Source organism: Oncorhynchus tshawytscha, linkage group LG10 (genome assembly GCF_018296145.1).
Source record: "Oncorhynchus tshawytscha isolate Ot180627B linkage group LG10, Otsh_v2.0, whole genome shotgun sequence".
Taxonomy (NCBI): Eukaryota; Metazoa; Chordata; class Actinopteri; order Salmoniformes; family Salmonidae; genus Oncorhynchus; species Oncorhynchus tshawytscha.
In genome coordinates, this window is record NC_056438.1 from 83,046,839 (window position 1) to 83,064,676 (window position 17,838).

The 17,838-nt window shown below is 42.2% G+C and overlaps 1 protein-coding gene across 1 annotated transcript in view; it reads right to left on the minus strand.

The window, feature by feature from the left end:
- Positions 1 to 10,820, minus strand: part of st6galnac5a (ST6 (alpha-N-acetyl-neuraminyl-2,3-beta-galactosyl-1,3)-N-acetylgalactosaminide alpha-2,6-sialyltransferase 5a) — a 55,795-nt gene extending 44,975 nt beyond the window's left edge. The window contains 2 exon segments of the mRNA XM_042329231.1: positions 2,713 to 2,931; positions 10,411 to 10,820. Coding sequence (XP_042185165.1) covers positions 2,713 to 2,931; positions 10,411 to 10,413 — 222 coding nt within the window. The 5' untranslated portion in view covers positions 10,414 to 10,820.
- Between the last annotated feature and the right edge of the window lie 7,018 nt (positions 10,821 to 17,838).

Here is a 17,838-nt window from a genome sequence, read left to right on the forward strand (position 1 = left end):
GGGTGCCACAGGGTTCAATTCTCAACCGACTCTCTTCTCTGTATACATCAATGAGGTCGCTCTTGCTGCTGGTGAGTCTCTGATCCACCTCTACGCAGACGACACCATTCTGTATACTTCTGGCCCTTCGTTGGACACCGTGTTAACAACCCTCCAGATAAGCTTCAATGCCATACAACTCTCCTTCCGTGGCCTCCAACTGCTCTTAAAAATGCAAGTAAAACTAAATGCATGCTCTTCAACCAATCGCTGCCCGCACCTGCCCAACAAAGCATCCTCCACTCACGCTGCCAAACATGCCCTCGTAAAACTGACTATCCTGCCGATCCTTGACTTCGGCGATGTCATTTACAAAATAGCCTCCAACAAGCTACTCAGCGAATTGGATGTAGTCTATCACAGTGCCATCCGTTTTGTCACCAAAGCCCCATATACTACCCACCACTGCGACCTGTATGCTGTCTCTGGCCCTCGCTACATATTCGTCGCCAAACCCACTGGCTCCAGGTCATCTGTAAGCCTCTGCTAGGTAAAGCTCCGCCTTATCTCAGTTCACTGGTCACCATAGCAGCACCCACCCGTTGCTTGCGCTCCAGCAGGTATATCTCACTGGTCACCATAGCAGCACCCACCCGTTGCACGCGCTCCAGCAGGTATATCTCACTGGTCACCATAGCAGCACCCACCCGTTGCACGCGCTCCAGCAGGTATATCTCACTGGTCACCATAGCAGCACCCACCCGTTGCACGCGCTCCAGCAGGTATATCTCACTGGTCATCCCCAAAGTCAATTCCTTCCTCTACCCACCTTTCCTTCCAGTTTTCTGCTGCCAATGACTGGAACTGCAAAAATCACTGAAGCTGGAGACTCATATCGCCCTCACTATCTTTAAGCACGAGCAGTCAGAGCAGCTCACAGATCACTGCACGTGTACACAGCCCATCTGTAAACAGCCCATCTATCTACCTCATCCCCATACTGTATTTATTTATTTATCTTGCTCCTTTGCACCCCAGTATCTCTACTTGCACATTTATCTTCTGCACACCTTCCAGTGATTAATTGCTATATTGTAATTACTTTGCCACTACGGCCTATTCTTTGCCTTACCTCCCTAATCTTACCTCATTTGCACACACTGTATATAGACTTTTTTCTATTGTGTTATTGACTGTACATTTGTTTATTCCATGTGTAACTCTGTGTTGTTGTTTCTGTCGCACTTCCACAAAGCTGAGAACGATCTGAGAGACAAGGCAAGAAGGGCATTCTATGCCATCAAAAGGAACATAAATTTCAACATACCAGTTAGGATTTGGCTAAAAATACTTGAATCAGTCATAGAGCCCATTGCCCTTTATGGTTGTGAGGTCTGGGGTCCGCTCACCAGCCAAGAATTCACAAAATGGGACAAACACCAAATTCAGACTCTGCATGCAGAATTCTGCAAAAATATCCTCATTGTACAATGTAGAACACCAAATAATGCATGCAGAGCAGAATTTTGCCGATACCCACTAATTATCAAAATCCAGAACAGAGACGTTAAATTCTACAACTACCTAAAAGGAGGCGATTCTCAAACCTTCCATAGCAAAGCCACCACCTATACAGAGATTAACCTGGAGAAGAGTCCCCTAAGCAAGCTCTGTTCACAAACACCCCAGGACAGCAACACAATTAGATCCAACCAAATCATGAGAAAACAAAAAGATAATTACTTGACATATTGGAAAGAATTAACAAAAAAACAGAGCAAACTAGAATGCTATTTGGCCCTAAACAGAGAGTACACAGTGGCAGAATACTCGACCAGTGTGACTGACCCAAACTTAAGGAAAGCTTTGACTATGTACAGACTCAGTGAGCATAGCCTTGCTATTGAGAAAGGCCGCCGTAGGCAGACATGGCTCTCAAGAGAAGACAGGCTATGTGCTCACTGCCCACAAAATGAGGTGGAAACTGAGCTGCACTTCCTAACCTCCTGCCAAATGTATGACCATATTAGAGACACATATTTGCCTCAGATTACACAGATCCACAAACCAATTGAAAACAAACACAATTTCCAACAAACCCAACATAATATGACATTTGAAATGTGTCTATTCCTTTGGAACTTGTGAGTGTAATGTCTACTGTTCATTTGTTATTGTTTATTTCACTTTTGTTTATCTATTTTACTTGCTTTGACAATGTTAACATATGTTTTCCATGCCAATAAAGCCCCTTGAATTGAGAGAGAGAGAGAGAGAGAGAGAGAGAGAGAGAGAGAGGGAGAGAGAGCGAGAGAGCGAGAGAGAGGAGAGAGAGAGACAGAGAGAGAGAGAGAGAGAGAGAGAGAGAGAGAGAGAGAGAGAGCGAGAGAGAGAGAGCGAGAGAGAAAGAGCGAGAGAGAGGAGAGAGAGAGAGACAGAGAGAGAGAGACAGAGAGAGAGAGAGAGACAGAGAGAGAGAGAGAGAGAGACAGAGAGAGAGAGAGAGAGAGAGAGAGAGAGAGAGAGAGAGAGAGAGAGAGAGAGAGAGAGAGAGAGAATTTCTTTAGCAGAAAAGATTCTTAGACAGTTAAGAGGGGAAGTGAAATCATGCAGTCTTGCCACCTGTACATCCTCACAGTGGTTAGAGAACAGGAAAGGGAGGAAGAGTAAACGAAAATACAGGAAGACAAGAGACATCAATTTAGAAAAAATGAAAAGGTCACCTGTGCCTACCTTGTGGTCGATGATACCGCTGTATCCCTGTAGGACTGTAGGGCGAGGAGGTGGGGTACTGGTGGTCTGCTGCTGCTCAGTCTGCCATCTTCTTCTCGCTACATCACTCCCATCTCTGGACCTCTCCGCCGCGTTGGTGGTACCATGGAAACCAGCGTGGTAGATTAAGAACAGGCTGCCACAAAGAGTTATGACGAGGAGTAAAGATAACCCATGGCGCTGAGGGAACAAACACACAGAGAGAGAGGAGAGAATGGAGAGAGAGAGGAGAGAGAGAGGAGAGAGAGAGAGAGAGAGAGAGAGAGAGAGAGAGAGAGAGAGAGAGAGAGGGGGAGTGAGAGAGAGGAGAGAGAGTTGAGAGAATGAAAGAATGAAAGAGAGAGAGAGAGAGAGAGCAAGAGAGAGAGAGAGAGAGAGAGAGAGTAGAGAGAGATAGAAAGAGAGGAGAGAGCAAGAGAGAGAGAGAGGGAGAGCGAGAGAGAGAATAGAGAGAGATAGAAAGAGAGGAGAGAGAGAGAGAGACAGAGAGAGACAGAGAGAGAGATAGAAAGAGAGGAGAGAGAGAGACAGAGAGACAGAGAGAGAGAGATAGAAAGAGAGGAGAGAGAGAGAGACAGAGAGAGAGATAGAAAGAGAGGAGAGAGAGAGAGACAGAGAGACAGAGAGAGAGAGATAGAAAGAGAGGAGAGAGAGAGAGTAGAGAGAGAGATAGAAAGAGAGGAGAGAGAGAGAGAGAGAGAGAGGAGAGAGAGAGGGGGAGTGAGAGAGAGGAGAGAGAGTTGAGAGAATGAAAGAATGAAAGAGAGAGAGAAAGAGAGAGAGAGAGAGTAGAGAGAGATAGAAAGAGAGGAGAGAGCGAGAGAGAGAGAGAGGGAGAGCGAGAGAGAGAATAGAGAGAGATAGAAAGAGAGGAGAGAGAGAGAGACAGAGAGAGAGATAGAAAGAGAGGAGAGAGAGAGACAGAGAGACAGAGAGAGAGAGATAGAAAGAGAGGAGAGAGAGAGAGTAGAGAGAGAGATAGAAAGAGAGGAGAGAGAGTAGAGAGAGAGATAGAAAGAGAGGAGAGAGAGACAGAGGACAGAGAGAGAGAGAGAGGACAGAGAGAGAGAGAGAGAGAGAGACAGATGACATAGAGAGTGAGATGTTGACAAATTACCCAGATTACAGTCCACTAACTATTCCGTGATTGAAACCTCATGCTGAGTGTTGTCCCATATTAACATTAAGAGATTAGGATCACTTTATTGGGCAACTTGAAATTCCACTTTTAACCCAACCCCTCTGAAAAACACCCGTACATATCCTGGTTTTGGAGTGGTACGGGGGTCGCCACACTGGGGCACCTGGTGTTCTGCCTTGCTCAAGGGCACAACACCAGGAAATGGCATCTATGATACCAGCCACCCTCCAGTTGGCGCATTACAACAAAAAACACGGAGGAAAAACATCACAGGACCAGGGTAACATAGTCAGAGATAGTGAAGGCCAGGGTAACATAGTCAGAGATAGTAAAGGCCAGGGTAACATAGTCAGAGATAGTAAAGGCCAGGGTAACATAGTCAGAGATAGTAAAGGCCAGGGTAACATAGTCAGAGATAGTGAAGGCCAGGGTAACATAGTCAGAGATAGTGAAGGCCAGGGTAACATAGTCGGAGATAGTAAAGGCCAGGGTAATATAACCAGAGATAGTAAAGGCCAGGGTAACATAGTCAGAGATAGTGAAGGCCAGGGTAACATAGTCAGAGATAGTGAAGGCCAGGGTAACATAGTCAGAGATAGTGAAGGCCAGGGTAACATTGTCAGAGATAGTAAAGGCCAGGGTAACATAGTCAGAGATAGTGAAGGCCAGGGTAACATAGTCAGAGATAGTGAAGGCCAGGGTAACATAGTCAGAGATAGTAAAGGCCAGGGTAACATAGTCAGAGATAGTGAAGGCCAGGGTAACATAGTCAGAGATAGTAAAGGCCAGGGTAACATAGTCAGAGATAGTGAAGGCCAGGGTAACATAGTCAGAGATAGTAAAGGCCAGGGTAACATAGTCAGAGATAGTGAAGGCCAGGGTAACATAGTCAGAGATAGTAAAGGCCAGGGTAACATAGTCAGAGATAGTAAAGGCCAGGGTAACATAGTCAGAGATAGTAAAGGCCAGGGTAACATAGTCAGAGATAGTGAAGGCCAGGGTAACATAGTCAGAGATAGTGAAGGCCAGGGTAACATAGTCAGAGATAGTGAAGGCCAGGGTAACATAGTCAGAGATAGTAAAGGCCAGGGTAACATAGTCAGAGATAGTGAAGGCCAGGGTAACATAGTCAGAGATAGTAAAGGCCAGGGTAACATAGTCAGAGATAGTGAAGGCCAGGGTAACATAGTCAGAGATAGTAAAGGCCAGGGTAACATAGTCAGAGATAGTAAAGGCCAGGGTAACATAGTCAGAGATAGTAAAGGCCAGGGTAACATAGTCAGAGATAGTGAAGGCCAGGGTAACATAGTCAGAGATAGTGAAGGCCAGGGTAACATAGTCAGAGATAGTGAAGGCCAGGGTAACATTGTCAGAGATAGTAAAGGCCAGGGTAACATAGTCAGAGATAGTGAAGGCCAGGGTAACATAGTCAGAGATAGTAAAGGCCAGGGTAAAATAGTCAGAGATAGTGAAGGCCAGGGTAACATAGTCAGAGATAGTAAAGGCCAGGGTAACATAGTCAGAGATAGTAAAGGCCAGGGTAACATAGTCAGAGATAGTAAAGGCCAGGGTAACATAGTCAGAGATAGTAAAGGCCAGGGTAACATAGTCAGAGATAGTAAAGGCCAGGGTAATATAACCAGAGATAGTAAAGGCCAGGGTAATATAACCAGAGATAGTAAAGGCCAGGGTAACATAGTCAGAGATAGTAAAGGCCAGGGTAATATAACCAGAGATAGTAAAGGCCAGGGTAACATAACCAGAGATAGTAAAGGCCAGGGTAATATAACCAGAGATAGTAAAGGCCAGGGTAACATAACCAGAGATAGTAAAAGCCAGGGTAATATAACCAGAGATATTAAAGGCCAGGGTAACATAGCCAGAGATAGTAAAGACCAGGGTAACATAGCCAGAGATAGTAAAGACCAGGGTAACATAGCCAGAGATAGTAAAGACCAAGGTAACATAGCCAGAGATAGTAAAGGCCAGGGTAACATAGCCAGAGATAGTAAAGGCCAGGGTAACATAACCAGAGATATTAAAGGCCAGGGTAACATAACCAGAGATCGTAAAGGCCAGGGTAATATAACCAGAGATAGTAAAGGCCAGGGTAACATAACCAGAGATAGTAAAGGCCAGGGTAACATAGCCAGAGATAGTAAAGGCCAGGGTAACATAACCAGAGATAGTAAAGGCCAGGGTAACATAACCAGAGATAGTAAAGGCCAGGGTAACATAACCAGAGATAGTAAAGGCCAGGGTAACATAACCAGAGATAGTAAAGGCCAGGGTAACATAACCAGAGATAGTAAAGGCCAGGGTAACATAACCAGCGATAGTAAAGGCCAGGGTAACATAACCAGAGATAGGGTAAATTGCAAGAAAGAATGATACGTTTTATTTTATCATGTTATTATTTTTTTTTTAAACGTTTCCCTGAACACTATTTTTTTGCATCCATTGACAATTCGTTTGTTCTCACATTTAGAAATGATTTATTTGCAATATTGAGTTTTTCTATAAAAACTTTTGGGATGATGTTTTGCTTTCCACATAATTATGGAGGGTCGCGCCATATCATAACACTAGGACTCTATTACAGGTGTTTAAAGGGGCAATCCTTAATTGAAACACTAACAAAGTGAACTCCCCGCCACAGTTTCAGTAAAAACCTGAAGGATGGGCTGGAGAAATGCAACCACTCTCAAATTCATAGACAGAGCTATGGATGCAAGGACCGACCATCCATGATATTGAAATTATACATTTTAAACATGTTTTGAGGATATATAGTGGTTGTTTACATTGATTTTTGTTTACAAACATTGGAGTAAAACAAGCTTGTAGTTGGTGGTCTGATGGGGTACCACAGTTGAACTCATGAGACATTCATACGTTATAATCTTTGAGAATCAAAGGGTACATATCATTAATTTATAAGTGCAAAAATTTATGTATCAACTGCAGATTGCCCCTTTGACAGGAAGTGACCTTCAGACAGCAGAACTACGTCACCATTTAAACGCCATCCATTAACCTGCGCCTGATTGTTTTTGTTTGTCCTCTGTTTTTTGTGAATGTCCTGCTAAATCATTATTTTAAATGTGGTCACCTTAATTCCACCGGTGGAAACACTGCTACTGCAACATGTTGACACCATCTTTTCACACGTGAGGAAAATAACAACACGTTTTCAACCCCAACATGTGAATCTGCAACTCCACATGTGAAAGTGAGATTTTCACAGTTGGAGTTTTCTGACATGTAGATGCAAATGTAGATTTTCCCGTGAATGTTTTTCACACGTGAAACGGCATGTCTGATTTTGAGGTGAAACATGTGAAAGGTGGTGTCAACATGTGAAAACGCTACTTCAAATCTGAAACTGAAATTTGTCATGTTTTTTTTTGTACTGGCCAACTCACTACCTGACAGATTTTCCCCTTCAGACCCGCAATTCGAATTGCAGTTGCTGGCTCACCTCTAACCCCTAGGCTACATGCCGCACAAGTGCACTTCTTTTTACTAGAGCCCAGACAAAAGTAGTGCACTATGTAGGGAATAGGCTGCAATTTGGGCATTGTTGTCCCCACAGGGACTCAAGTAATCTCCAGAAATACGTATCTGCTGCTAAAGAAAGAAACCTGGCTCTTTTACACATTGTCCAATTGTTCTTTGTCTCCTAATCCTCAGAGACCATAGTTTGTTTTCAGAGTGATATTGTCCACAATAAAAGGTAAATGTGAAATAAATGTTTAAATATCATTGATGGAATATGTAGGAATATGAGATTCTAGAATGTAATCCAAACTAATTCTAGAATAAAATGTGATTCTATTTCTGTAGGATACACTAGCCTAGAACATCAAGATAAACACTATAGACTACACTAGCCTAGAACATCAAGATAAATACTATAGACTACACTAGCCTAGAACATCAAGATAAACACTATAGACTACACTAGCCTAGAACATCAAGATAAACACTATAGACTACACTAGCCTAGAACATCAAGATAAACACTATAGACTACACTAGCCTAGAACATCAAGATAAACACTATAGACTACACTAGCCTAGAACATCAAGATAAACACTATAGACTACACTAGCCTAGAACATCAAGATAAACTCTATAGGGCTCTAAAAATGCGTGTCAATAATTCCTCCATGCCTCCAAAACACAATGAACCGTTTCCCCATAAAGGAAAATAACCTGCACACACTTTACAGTAGATGACGTTGCTTCATGTCCTTTCTTACATTAATTACACAAAGAGCAAGTATTCAGTATTGGCAAGAAAAACTGGTCGTCATGGTATCTAAGAAATATAATACATTTCAAGGTAACATATTTCTTAATAAATCATAAATATATCCACACAGCTGGATGTCTATTGTTCACAGCTTTGTGTAATCTCCTTCTCAGCTGAGAACAGCTAGTGAACACTGGGCTACAGCCACTGAACACTAGACTGCAGATACTGAACACTAGGCTACAGATACTGAACACTAGGCTACAGATACTGAACACTAGACTACACACACTACAGATACTGAACACTAGACTACAGACACTACAGATACTGAACACTAGACTACAGACACTACAGATACTGAACACTAGACTACAGATACTGAATACTAGGCTACAGATACTGAACACTAGACTACAGACACTGAACACTAGACTATAGACACTGAACATTAGGCTACAGATACTGAACACTAGGCTACAGATACTGAACACTAGACTACAGATACTGAACACTAGGCTACAGATACTGAACACTAGACTACAGACACTACAGATACTGAACACTAGACTACAGATACTGAACACTAGGCTACAGATACTGAACACTGGGCTACAGATACTGAACACTAGACTACAGACACTACAGATACTGAACACTAGGCTACAGATACTGGACACTAGGCTACAGATACTGAACACTAGGCTACGGATACTGAACACTAGGCTACAGATACTGAACACGAGACTACAGACACTACAGATACTGAACACTAGGCTAAGCTACAGTAGATTGAACAGCATTACAGTGACTACAACATGCAATACTGTAGAGAAAACACTGATTCAGATGTGCAGACAGACAGTTCTATTCAGTTGTGCAGACAGACAGTTCTATTCAGTTGTGCAGACAGACAGTTCTATTCAAATGTGCAGACAGACAGTTCTATTCAGTTGTGCAGACAGACAGTTCTATTCAGTTGTGCAGACAGACAGTTCTATTCAGTTGTGCAGACAGACTGTTCTATTCAGTTGTGCAGACAGACAATTCTATTCAAATGTGCAGACAGACAGTTCTATTCAGCTGAGAAGACAGGCAGTTATATTCAGATGTGCAGACAGACAGTTCTATTCAGTTGTGCAGACAGACAGTTCTAGCCTAAGAATAGACATGACAACAATAGTTCAACAAGATACTACCATGGTGACTAGTTCAACAAGATCCTACCATGGTGTCGAGCTCAACAAGATCCTACCATGGTGTCTAGTTCAACAAGATCCTACCATGGTGTCTAGTTCAACAAGATCCTACCATGGTGTCTAGTTCAACAACATCCTACCATGGTGACTAGTTCAACAAGATCCTACCATGGTGTCTAGTTCAACAAGATCCTACCATGGTGTCTAGTTCAACAAGATACTACCATGGTGTCTAGTTCAACAAGATCCTACCATGGTGTCTAGTTCAACAATATCTCACCATGGTGTCTAGTTCAACAACATCCTACCATGGTGACTAGTTCAACAAGATCCTACCATGATGTATAGTTCAACAAGATCCTACCATGGTGTCTAGTTCAACAAGATACGACCATGGTGTCTAGTTCAACAAGATCTTACCATGGTGTCTAGTTCAACAAGATCCGACCATGGTGTCTAGTTCAAAAACATATTACCATGGTGTCTAGTTCAACAAGATCCTACCATGGTGTCTAGTTCAACAAGATCTTACCATGGTGTCGTGTTCAACAAGATCTTACCATGGTGTCTAGTTCAAAATATCTTACCATGGTGTCAAGTTCAACTAAATCTTACCATGGTGTCTAGTTCAAAATATCTTACCATGGTGTCAAGTTCAACTAAATCTTACCATGGTGTCTAGTTCAACAAGGTCCTACCATGGTGTCTAGTTCAACAAGATCTTACCATGGTGTCTAGTTCAACAAGATCTTACCATGGTGTCTAGTTCAAAATATCTTACCATGGTGTCAAGTTCAACTAGATCCTACCATGGTGTCTAGTTCAACAAGATCCTACCATGGTGTCTAGTTCAACTAGATCCTACCATGGTGTCTAGTTCAACAAGATCTTACCATGGTGTCTAGTTCAAAATATCTTACCATGGTGTCAAGTTCAACTAGATCTTACCATGGTGTCTAGTTCAACAAGATCCTACCATGGTGTCTAGTTCAACTAGATCCTACCATGGTGTCTAGTTCAACAAGATCTTACCATGGTGTCTAGTTCAACAAGATCCTACCATTTTGCAGCACCTCTCCGTCTTATTTGTTGTAGTGTGCACTCGTAGCTCCAGTTTTCCTCATGCTATCGGCCCGTCTATATAGAACAGCAGCGGGATAATATCTTCTCCTTGCATCCCATCACTCTCACTCTGTCATCAATATGGTGCTGTGTTGGGGATGTCTCCTTTCTCTAGCAGCGCTGTGTGTGTCAGATCACCGACTGTGTAGAAACGGACCTGAAGCCAAGCGCGATACACAGTGTTGAGGACAGATGTTGCCTGTTGGAGTACAGCATGGTCTTAAAGCTCACAACGTTTCGGGTCTGAAGGTAGAAAGCAACGACAGGTTCCTCTCTGTAACCAATAAGGACACTGGAATACAGAGCAGCTCCACAATAACCACGCAAGTGCGAGCAACAGCGGCTTATTCAATCCATGGTGCTGAACTGAAACAGCCGTTGTGTCGGATCCTAGATATTCACTTTGGATGCGTGCTGGTTGTCCGTAGCTCTGAATGACTTGTACAGCTGTTTGAATGACACATTAACTTATTCCAATTAATGAAGGAGAATAATTATCTCCCTACCGGGTATATTGACATCAATGTGCAGAGTGATTGTGAGAGCACTGGATCGTTAAATTCCACTCTGGGTTGTTTCAGCATTATAATCTTCTGAAAATAATATCTGTACTGGCCAACTCACTACCTGACAGATTTTCCCCTTCAGACCCGCAATTCGAATTGCAGTTGCTGGCTCACCTCACAGGGACTCAAGTAATCTCCAGAAATACGTATCTGCTGCTAAAGAAAGAAACCTGGCTCTTTTACACATTGTCCAATTGTTCTTTGTCTCCTAATCCTCAGAGACCATAGTTTGTTTTCAGAGTGATATTGTCCACAATAAAAGGTAAATGTGAAATAAATGTTTAAATATCATTGATGGAATATGTAGGAATATGAGATTCTAGAATGTAATCCAAACTAATTCTAGAATAAAATGTGATTCTATTTCTGTAGGATACACTAGCCTAGAACATCAAGATAAACACTATAGACTACACTAGCCTAGAACATCAAGATAAACACTATAGACTACACTAGCCTAGAACATCAAGATAAACACTATAGACTACACTAGCCTAGAACATCAAGATAAACACTATAGACTACACTAGCCTAGAACATCAAGATAAACACTATAGGGCTCTAAAAATGCGTGTCAATAATTCCTCCATGCCTCCAAAACACAATGAACCGTTTCCCCATAAAGGAAAATAACCTGCACACACTTTACAGTAGATGACGTTGCTTCATGTCCTTTCTTACATTAATTACACAAAGAGCAAGTATTCAGTATTGGCAAGAAAAACTGGTCGTCATGGTATCTAAGAAATATAATACATTTCAAGGTAACATATTTCTTAATAAATCATAAATATATCCACAGCTGGATGTCTATTGTTCACAGCTTTGTGTAATCTCCTTCTCAGCTGAGAACAGCTAGTGAACACTGGGCTACAGCCACTGAACACTAGACTGCAGATACTGAACACTAGGCTACAGATACTGAACACTAGACTACAGATACTGAACACTAGACTACAGACACTACAGATACTGAACACTAGACTACAGACACTACAGATACTGAACACTAGACTACAGACACTACAGATACTGAACACTAGACTACAGATACTGAATACTAGGCTACAGATACTGAACACTAGACTACAGACACTGAACACTAGACTATAGACACTGAACATTAGGCTACAGATACTGAACACTAGGCTACAGATACTGAACACTAGACTACAGATACTGAACACTAGGCTGCAGATACTGAACACTAGACTACAGACACTACAGATACTGAACACTAGACTACAGATACTGAACACTAGGCTACAGATACTGAACACTGGGCTACAGATACTGAACACTAGACTACAGACACTACAGATACTGAACACTAGGCTACAGATACTGGACACTAGGCTACAGATACTGAACACTAGGCTACAGATACTGAACACTAGGCTACAGATACTGAACACGAGACTACAGACACTACAGATACTGAACACTAGACTACAGATACTGAACACTAGGCTACAGATACTGAACACTAGACTACAGACACTACAGATACTGAACACTAGGCTACAGATACTGGACACTAGCCTACAGATACTGAACACTAGGCTACAGATACTGAACACTAGGCTACAGACACTGAACACTAGGCTACAGATACTGAACACTAGGCTACAGATACTGAACACTAGACTACAGCCACTGAACACTAGGCTACAGATACTGAACACTTGGCTACAGATACTGAACTCTAGGCAACATACACTGCAGATACTGAACACTTGGCTCCAGATACTGAACACTAGACTACAGACACTACAGATACTGAACACTAGGCTACAGATACTGAACACGAGACTACAGACACTACAGATACTGAACACTAGACTACAGATACTGAACACTAGGCTACAGATACTGAATACTAGACTACAGACACTACAGATACTGAACACTAGGCTACAGATACTGGACACTAGCCTACAGATACTGAACACTAGGCTACAGATACTGAACACTTGGCTACAGATACTGAACTCTAGGCAACATACACTGCAGATACTGAACACTTGGCTCCAGACACTACAGGTACTGAACACTAGACTACGGACACTACAGGTACTGACCACTAGACTAATGATACTGAACACTAGGCAACATACACTACAGATACTAAACACGTGGCTACAGATACTGAACACTAGGCTACAGATACTGAACACTAGGCTACAGATACTGAACACTAGACTACAGCCACTGAACACTAGGCTACAGATACTGAACGGTAGGCTACAGATACTGAACACTAGGCTACAGATACTGAACACTAGACGACAGATACTAAACACTAGACTACATATACTGAACACTAGGCTACAGATACTGAACACTAGACTACATATACTGAACACTAGGCTACAGATACTGAACACTAGGCTACAGATACTGAACACTAGACTACAGATACTGAACACTAGGTTACAGATACTGAACACTAGATTATAGATACTGAACACTGGACTACATGTATTGAACACTAGGCAACAGACATTACCGACACTGAACACTAGACTACAGATACTGAACACAAGGCTACAGATACTGACCACAAGACTACAGATACTGAACACTAGGCTACAGATACTGAACACTAGACTACAGATACTGAACAATAGGCTACAGATACTACAGATACTGAACACTATGCTAAGCTCCAGAACACTAGGCTACAGATACTGAACACTAGGCTACAGACACTACAGGTACTGAACACTTGGCTACAGATACTGAACACTAGGCTACAGATACTGAACACTAGGCTACAGATACTGAACAGAAGACTACAGATACTGCAGATACTGAACACTAGGCTACAGATACTGAACACTAGACTACAGATACTGAACAGAAGACTACAGATACTGCAGATACTGAACACTAGGCTACAGATACTGAACACTAGGCTACAGATACTGAACACTAGGCTACAGATACTGAACAGAAGACTACAGATACTGCAGATACTGAACACTAGGCTACAGATACTGAACACTAGACTACAGCCACTGAACACTAGGCTACAGATACTGAACGGTAGGCTACAGATACTGAACACTAGGCTACAGATACTGAACACTAGACTACAGATACTGAACACTAGACTACATATACTGAACACTAGGCTACAGATACTGAACACTAGGCTATAGACACTACAGATACTGAACACTAGGCTACAGATACTGAACACTAGACTACAGATACTGAACACTAGGCTACAGATACTGAACACTAGACTACATATACTGAACACTAGGCTACAGATACTGAACACTAGGCTACAGATACTGAACACTAGACTACAGATACTGAACACTAGGTTACAGATACTGAACACTAGATTATAGATACTGAACACTGGACTACATATACTGAACACTAGGCAACAGACATTACCGACACTGAACACTAGACTACAGATACTGAACACAAGGCTACAGATACTGACCACAAGACTACAGATACTGAACACTAGGCTACAGATACTGAACACTAGACTACAGATACTGAACAATAGGCTACAGATACTACAGGTACTGAAAACTTGGCTACAGACACCGAACACTATGCTAAGCTCCAGAACACTAGGCTACAGATACTGAACACTAGGCTACAGAAACTACAGGTACTGAACACTTGGCTACAGATACGGAACACTAGACTACAGATACTGAACACTAGACTACAAATACTGAACACTAGACTCTTGACACTGAACATTAGGCTACAGATACTGAACACTAGACTACAAATACTGAACACTAGACTCTTGACACTGAACATTAGGCTACAGATACTGAACACTAGACTACAGATACTGAACACTAGACTACAGATACTGAACACTAGGCTACAGATACTGAGCACTAGGATACAGATACTGAACACTAGGCTACAGATACTGAACACTAGGCTACAGATACTGAACACTAGGCCACAGATACTGAACACTACACTACAGATACTGAACACTGGGCTACCAACACTACAGATACTGAACACTAGGCTACAGATACTACAGGTACTGAAAACTTGGCTACACCGAACACTAGGCAACAAACACTATAGATACTGAACACTTGGCTACAGATACTGAACTCTAGGCAACATACACTGCAGATACTGAACACTTGGCTCCAGATACTGAACACTAGACTACAGACACTACAGGTACTGAACACTAGACTACAGACACTACAGGTACTGAACACTAGACTAATGATACTGAACACTAGGCAACATACACTACAGATACTGAACACGTGGCTACAGATACTGAACACTAGGCTACAGATACTGAACAGTAGGCTACAGATACTGAACACTAGGCTACAGATACTGAACACTAGACTACAGCCACTGAACACTAGGCTACAGATACTGAACACTAGGCTACAGATACTGAACACTAGGCTACAGATACTGAACACAAGGCTACAGATACTGCAGATACTGAACACTAGGCTACAGATACTGAACACTAGGCTACAGATACTGAACACAAGGCTACAGATACTGAACACTAGGCTACAGATACTGAACACTAGACTACAGATACTGAACACTAGGCTACAGATACTGAACACTAGACTACAGATACTGCAGATACTGAACACTAGGCTACAGATACTGAACACTAGGCTACAGATACTGAACACTAGGCTACAGATACTGAACACTAGGCTACAGATACTGCAGATACTGAACACTAGGCTAAGCTACAGTAGATTGAACAGCATTACAGTGACTACAACATGCAATACTGTAGAGAAAACACTGATTCAGATGTGCAGACAGACAGTTCTATTCAGCTGTGCAGACAGACAGTTCTATTCAGTTGTGCAGACAGACAGTTCTATTCAAATGTGCAGACAGACAGTTCTATTCAGTTGTGCAGACAGACTGTTCTATTCAGTTGTGCAGACAGACAATTCTATTCAAATGTGCAGACAGACAGTTCTATTCAGCTGTGAAGACAGGCAGTTATATTCAGATGTGCAGACAGACAGTTCTATTCAGTTGTGCAGACAGACAGTTCTAGCCTAAGAATAGACATGACAACAATAGTTCAACAAGATACTACCATGGTGACTAGTTCAACAAGATCCTACCATGGTGTCGAGCTCAACAAGATCCTACCATGGTGTCTAGTTCAACAAGATCCTACCATGGTGTCTAGTTCAACAAGATCCTACCATGGTGTCTAGTTCAACAACATCCTACCATGGTGACTAGTTCAACAAGATCCTACCATGGTGTCTAGTTCAACAAGATCCTACCATGGTGTCTAGTTCAACAAGATACTACCATGGTGTCTAGTTCAACAAGATCCTACCATGGTGTCTAGTTCAACAAGATCTCACCATGGTGTCTAGTTCAACAACATCCTACCATGGTGACTAGTTCAACAAGATCCTACCATGATGTATAGTTCAACAAGATCCTACCATGGTGTCTAGTTCAACAAGATACGACCATGGTGTCTAGTTCAACAAGATCTTACCATGGTGTCTAGTTCAACAAGATCCGACCATGGTGTCTAGTTCAAAAACATATTACCATGGTGTCTAGTTCAACAAGATCCTACCATGGTGTCAAGTTCAACTAAATCTTACCATGGTGTCTAGTTCAACAAGATCCGACCATGGTGTCTAGTTCAACAAGATCCTACCATGGTGTCTAGTTCAACAAGATACGACCATGGTGTCTAGTTCAACAAGATCTTACCATGGTGTCTAGTTCAACAAGATCCGACCATGGTGTCTAGTTCAAAAACATATTACCATGGTGTCTAGTTCAACAAGATCTTACCATGGTGTCTAGTTCAACAAGATCCGACCATGGTGTCTAGTTCAAAAACATATTACCATGGTGTCTAGTTCAACAAGATCTTACCATGGTGTCTAGTTCAAAAACATATTACCATGGTGTCTAGTTCAACAAGATCTTACCATGGTGTCGTGTTCAACAAGATCTTACCATGGTGTCAAGTTCAACTAAATCTTACCATGGTGTCTAGTTCAACAAGATCCGACCATGGTGTCTAGTTCAACAAGATCTTACCATGGTGTCTAGTTCAACAAGATCCAACCAGTGTGTCTAATTCAACAAGGTCCTACCATGGTGTCTAGTTCAACAAGATCTTACCATGGTGTCTAGTTCAACAAGATCTTACCATGGTGTCTAGTTCAAAATATCTTACCATGGTGTCAAGTTCAACTAAATCCTACCATGGTGTCTAGTTCAACAAGATCCGACCATGGTGTCTAGTTCAACAAGATCTTACCATGGTGTCTAGTTCAACAAGGTCCTACCATGGTGTCTAGTTCAACAAGATCTTACCATGGTGTCTAGTTCAACAAGATCTTACCATGGTGTCTAGTTCAAAATATCTTACCATGGTGTCAAGTTCAACTAGATCTTACCATGGTGTCTAGTTCAACAAGATCCTACCATGGTGTCTAGTTCAACTAGATCCTACCATGGTGTCTAGTTCAACAAGATTTTACCATGGTGTCTAGTTCAACAAGATCCTACCATTTTGCAGCACCTCTCCGTCTTATTTGTTGTAGTGTGCACTCGTAGCTCCAGTTTTCCTCATGCTATCGGTCCGTCTATATAGAACAGCAGCGGGATAATATCTTCTCCTTGCATCCCATCACTCTCACTCTGTCATCAATATGGTGCTGTGTTGGGGATGTCTCCTTTCTCTAGCAGCGCTGTGTGTGTCAGATCACCGACTGTGTAGAAACGGACCTGAAGCCAAGCGCGATACACAGTGTTGA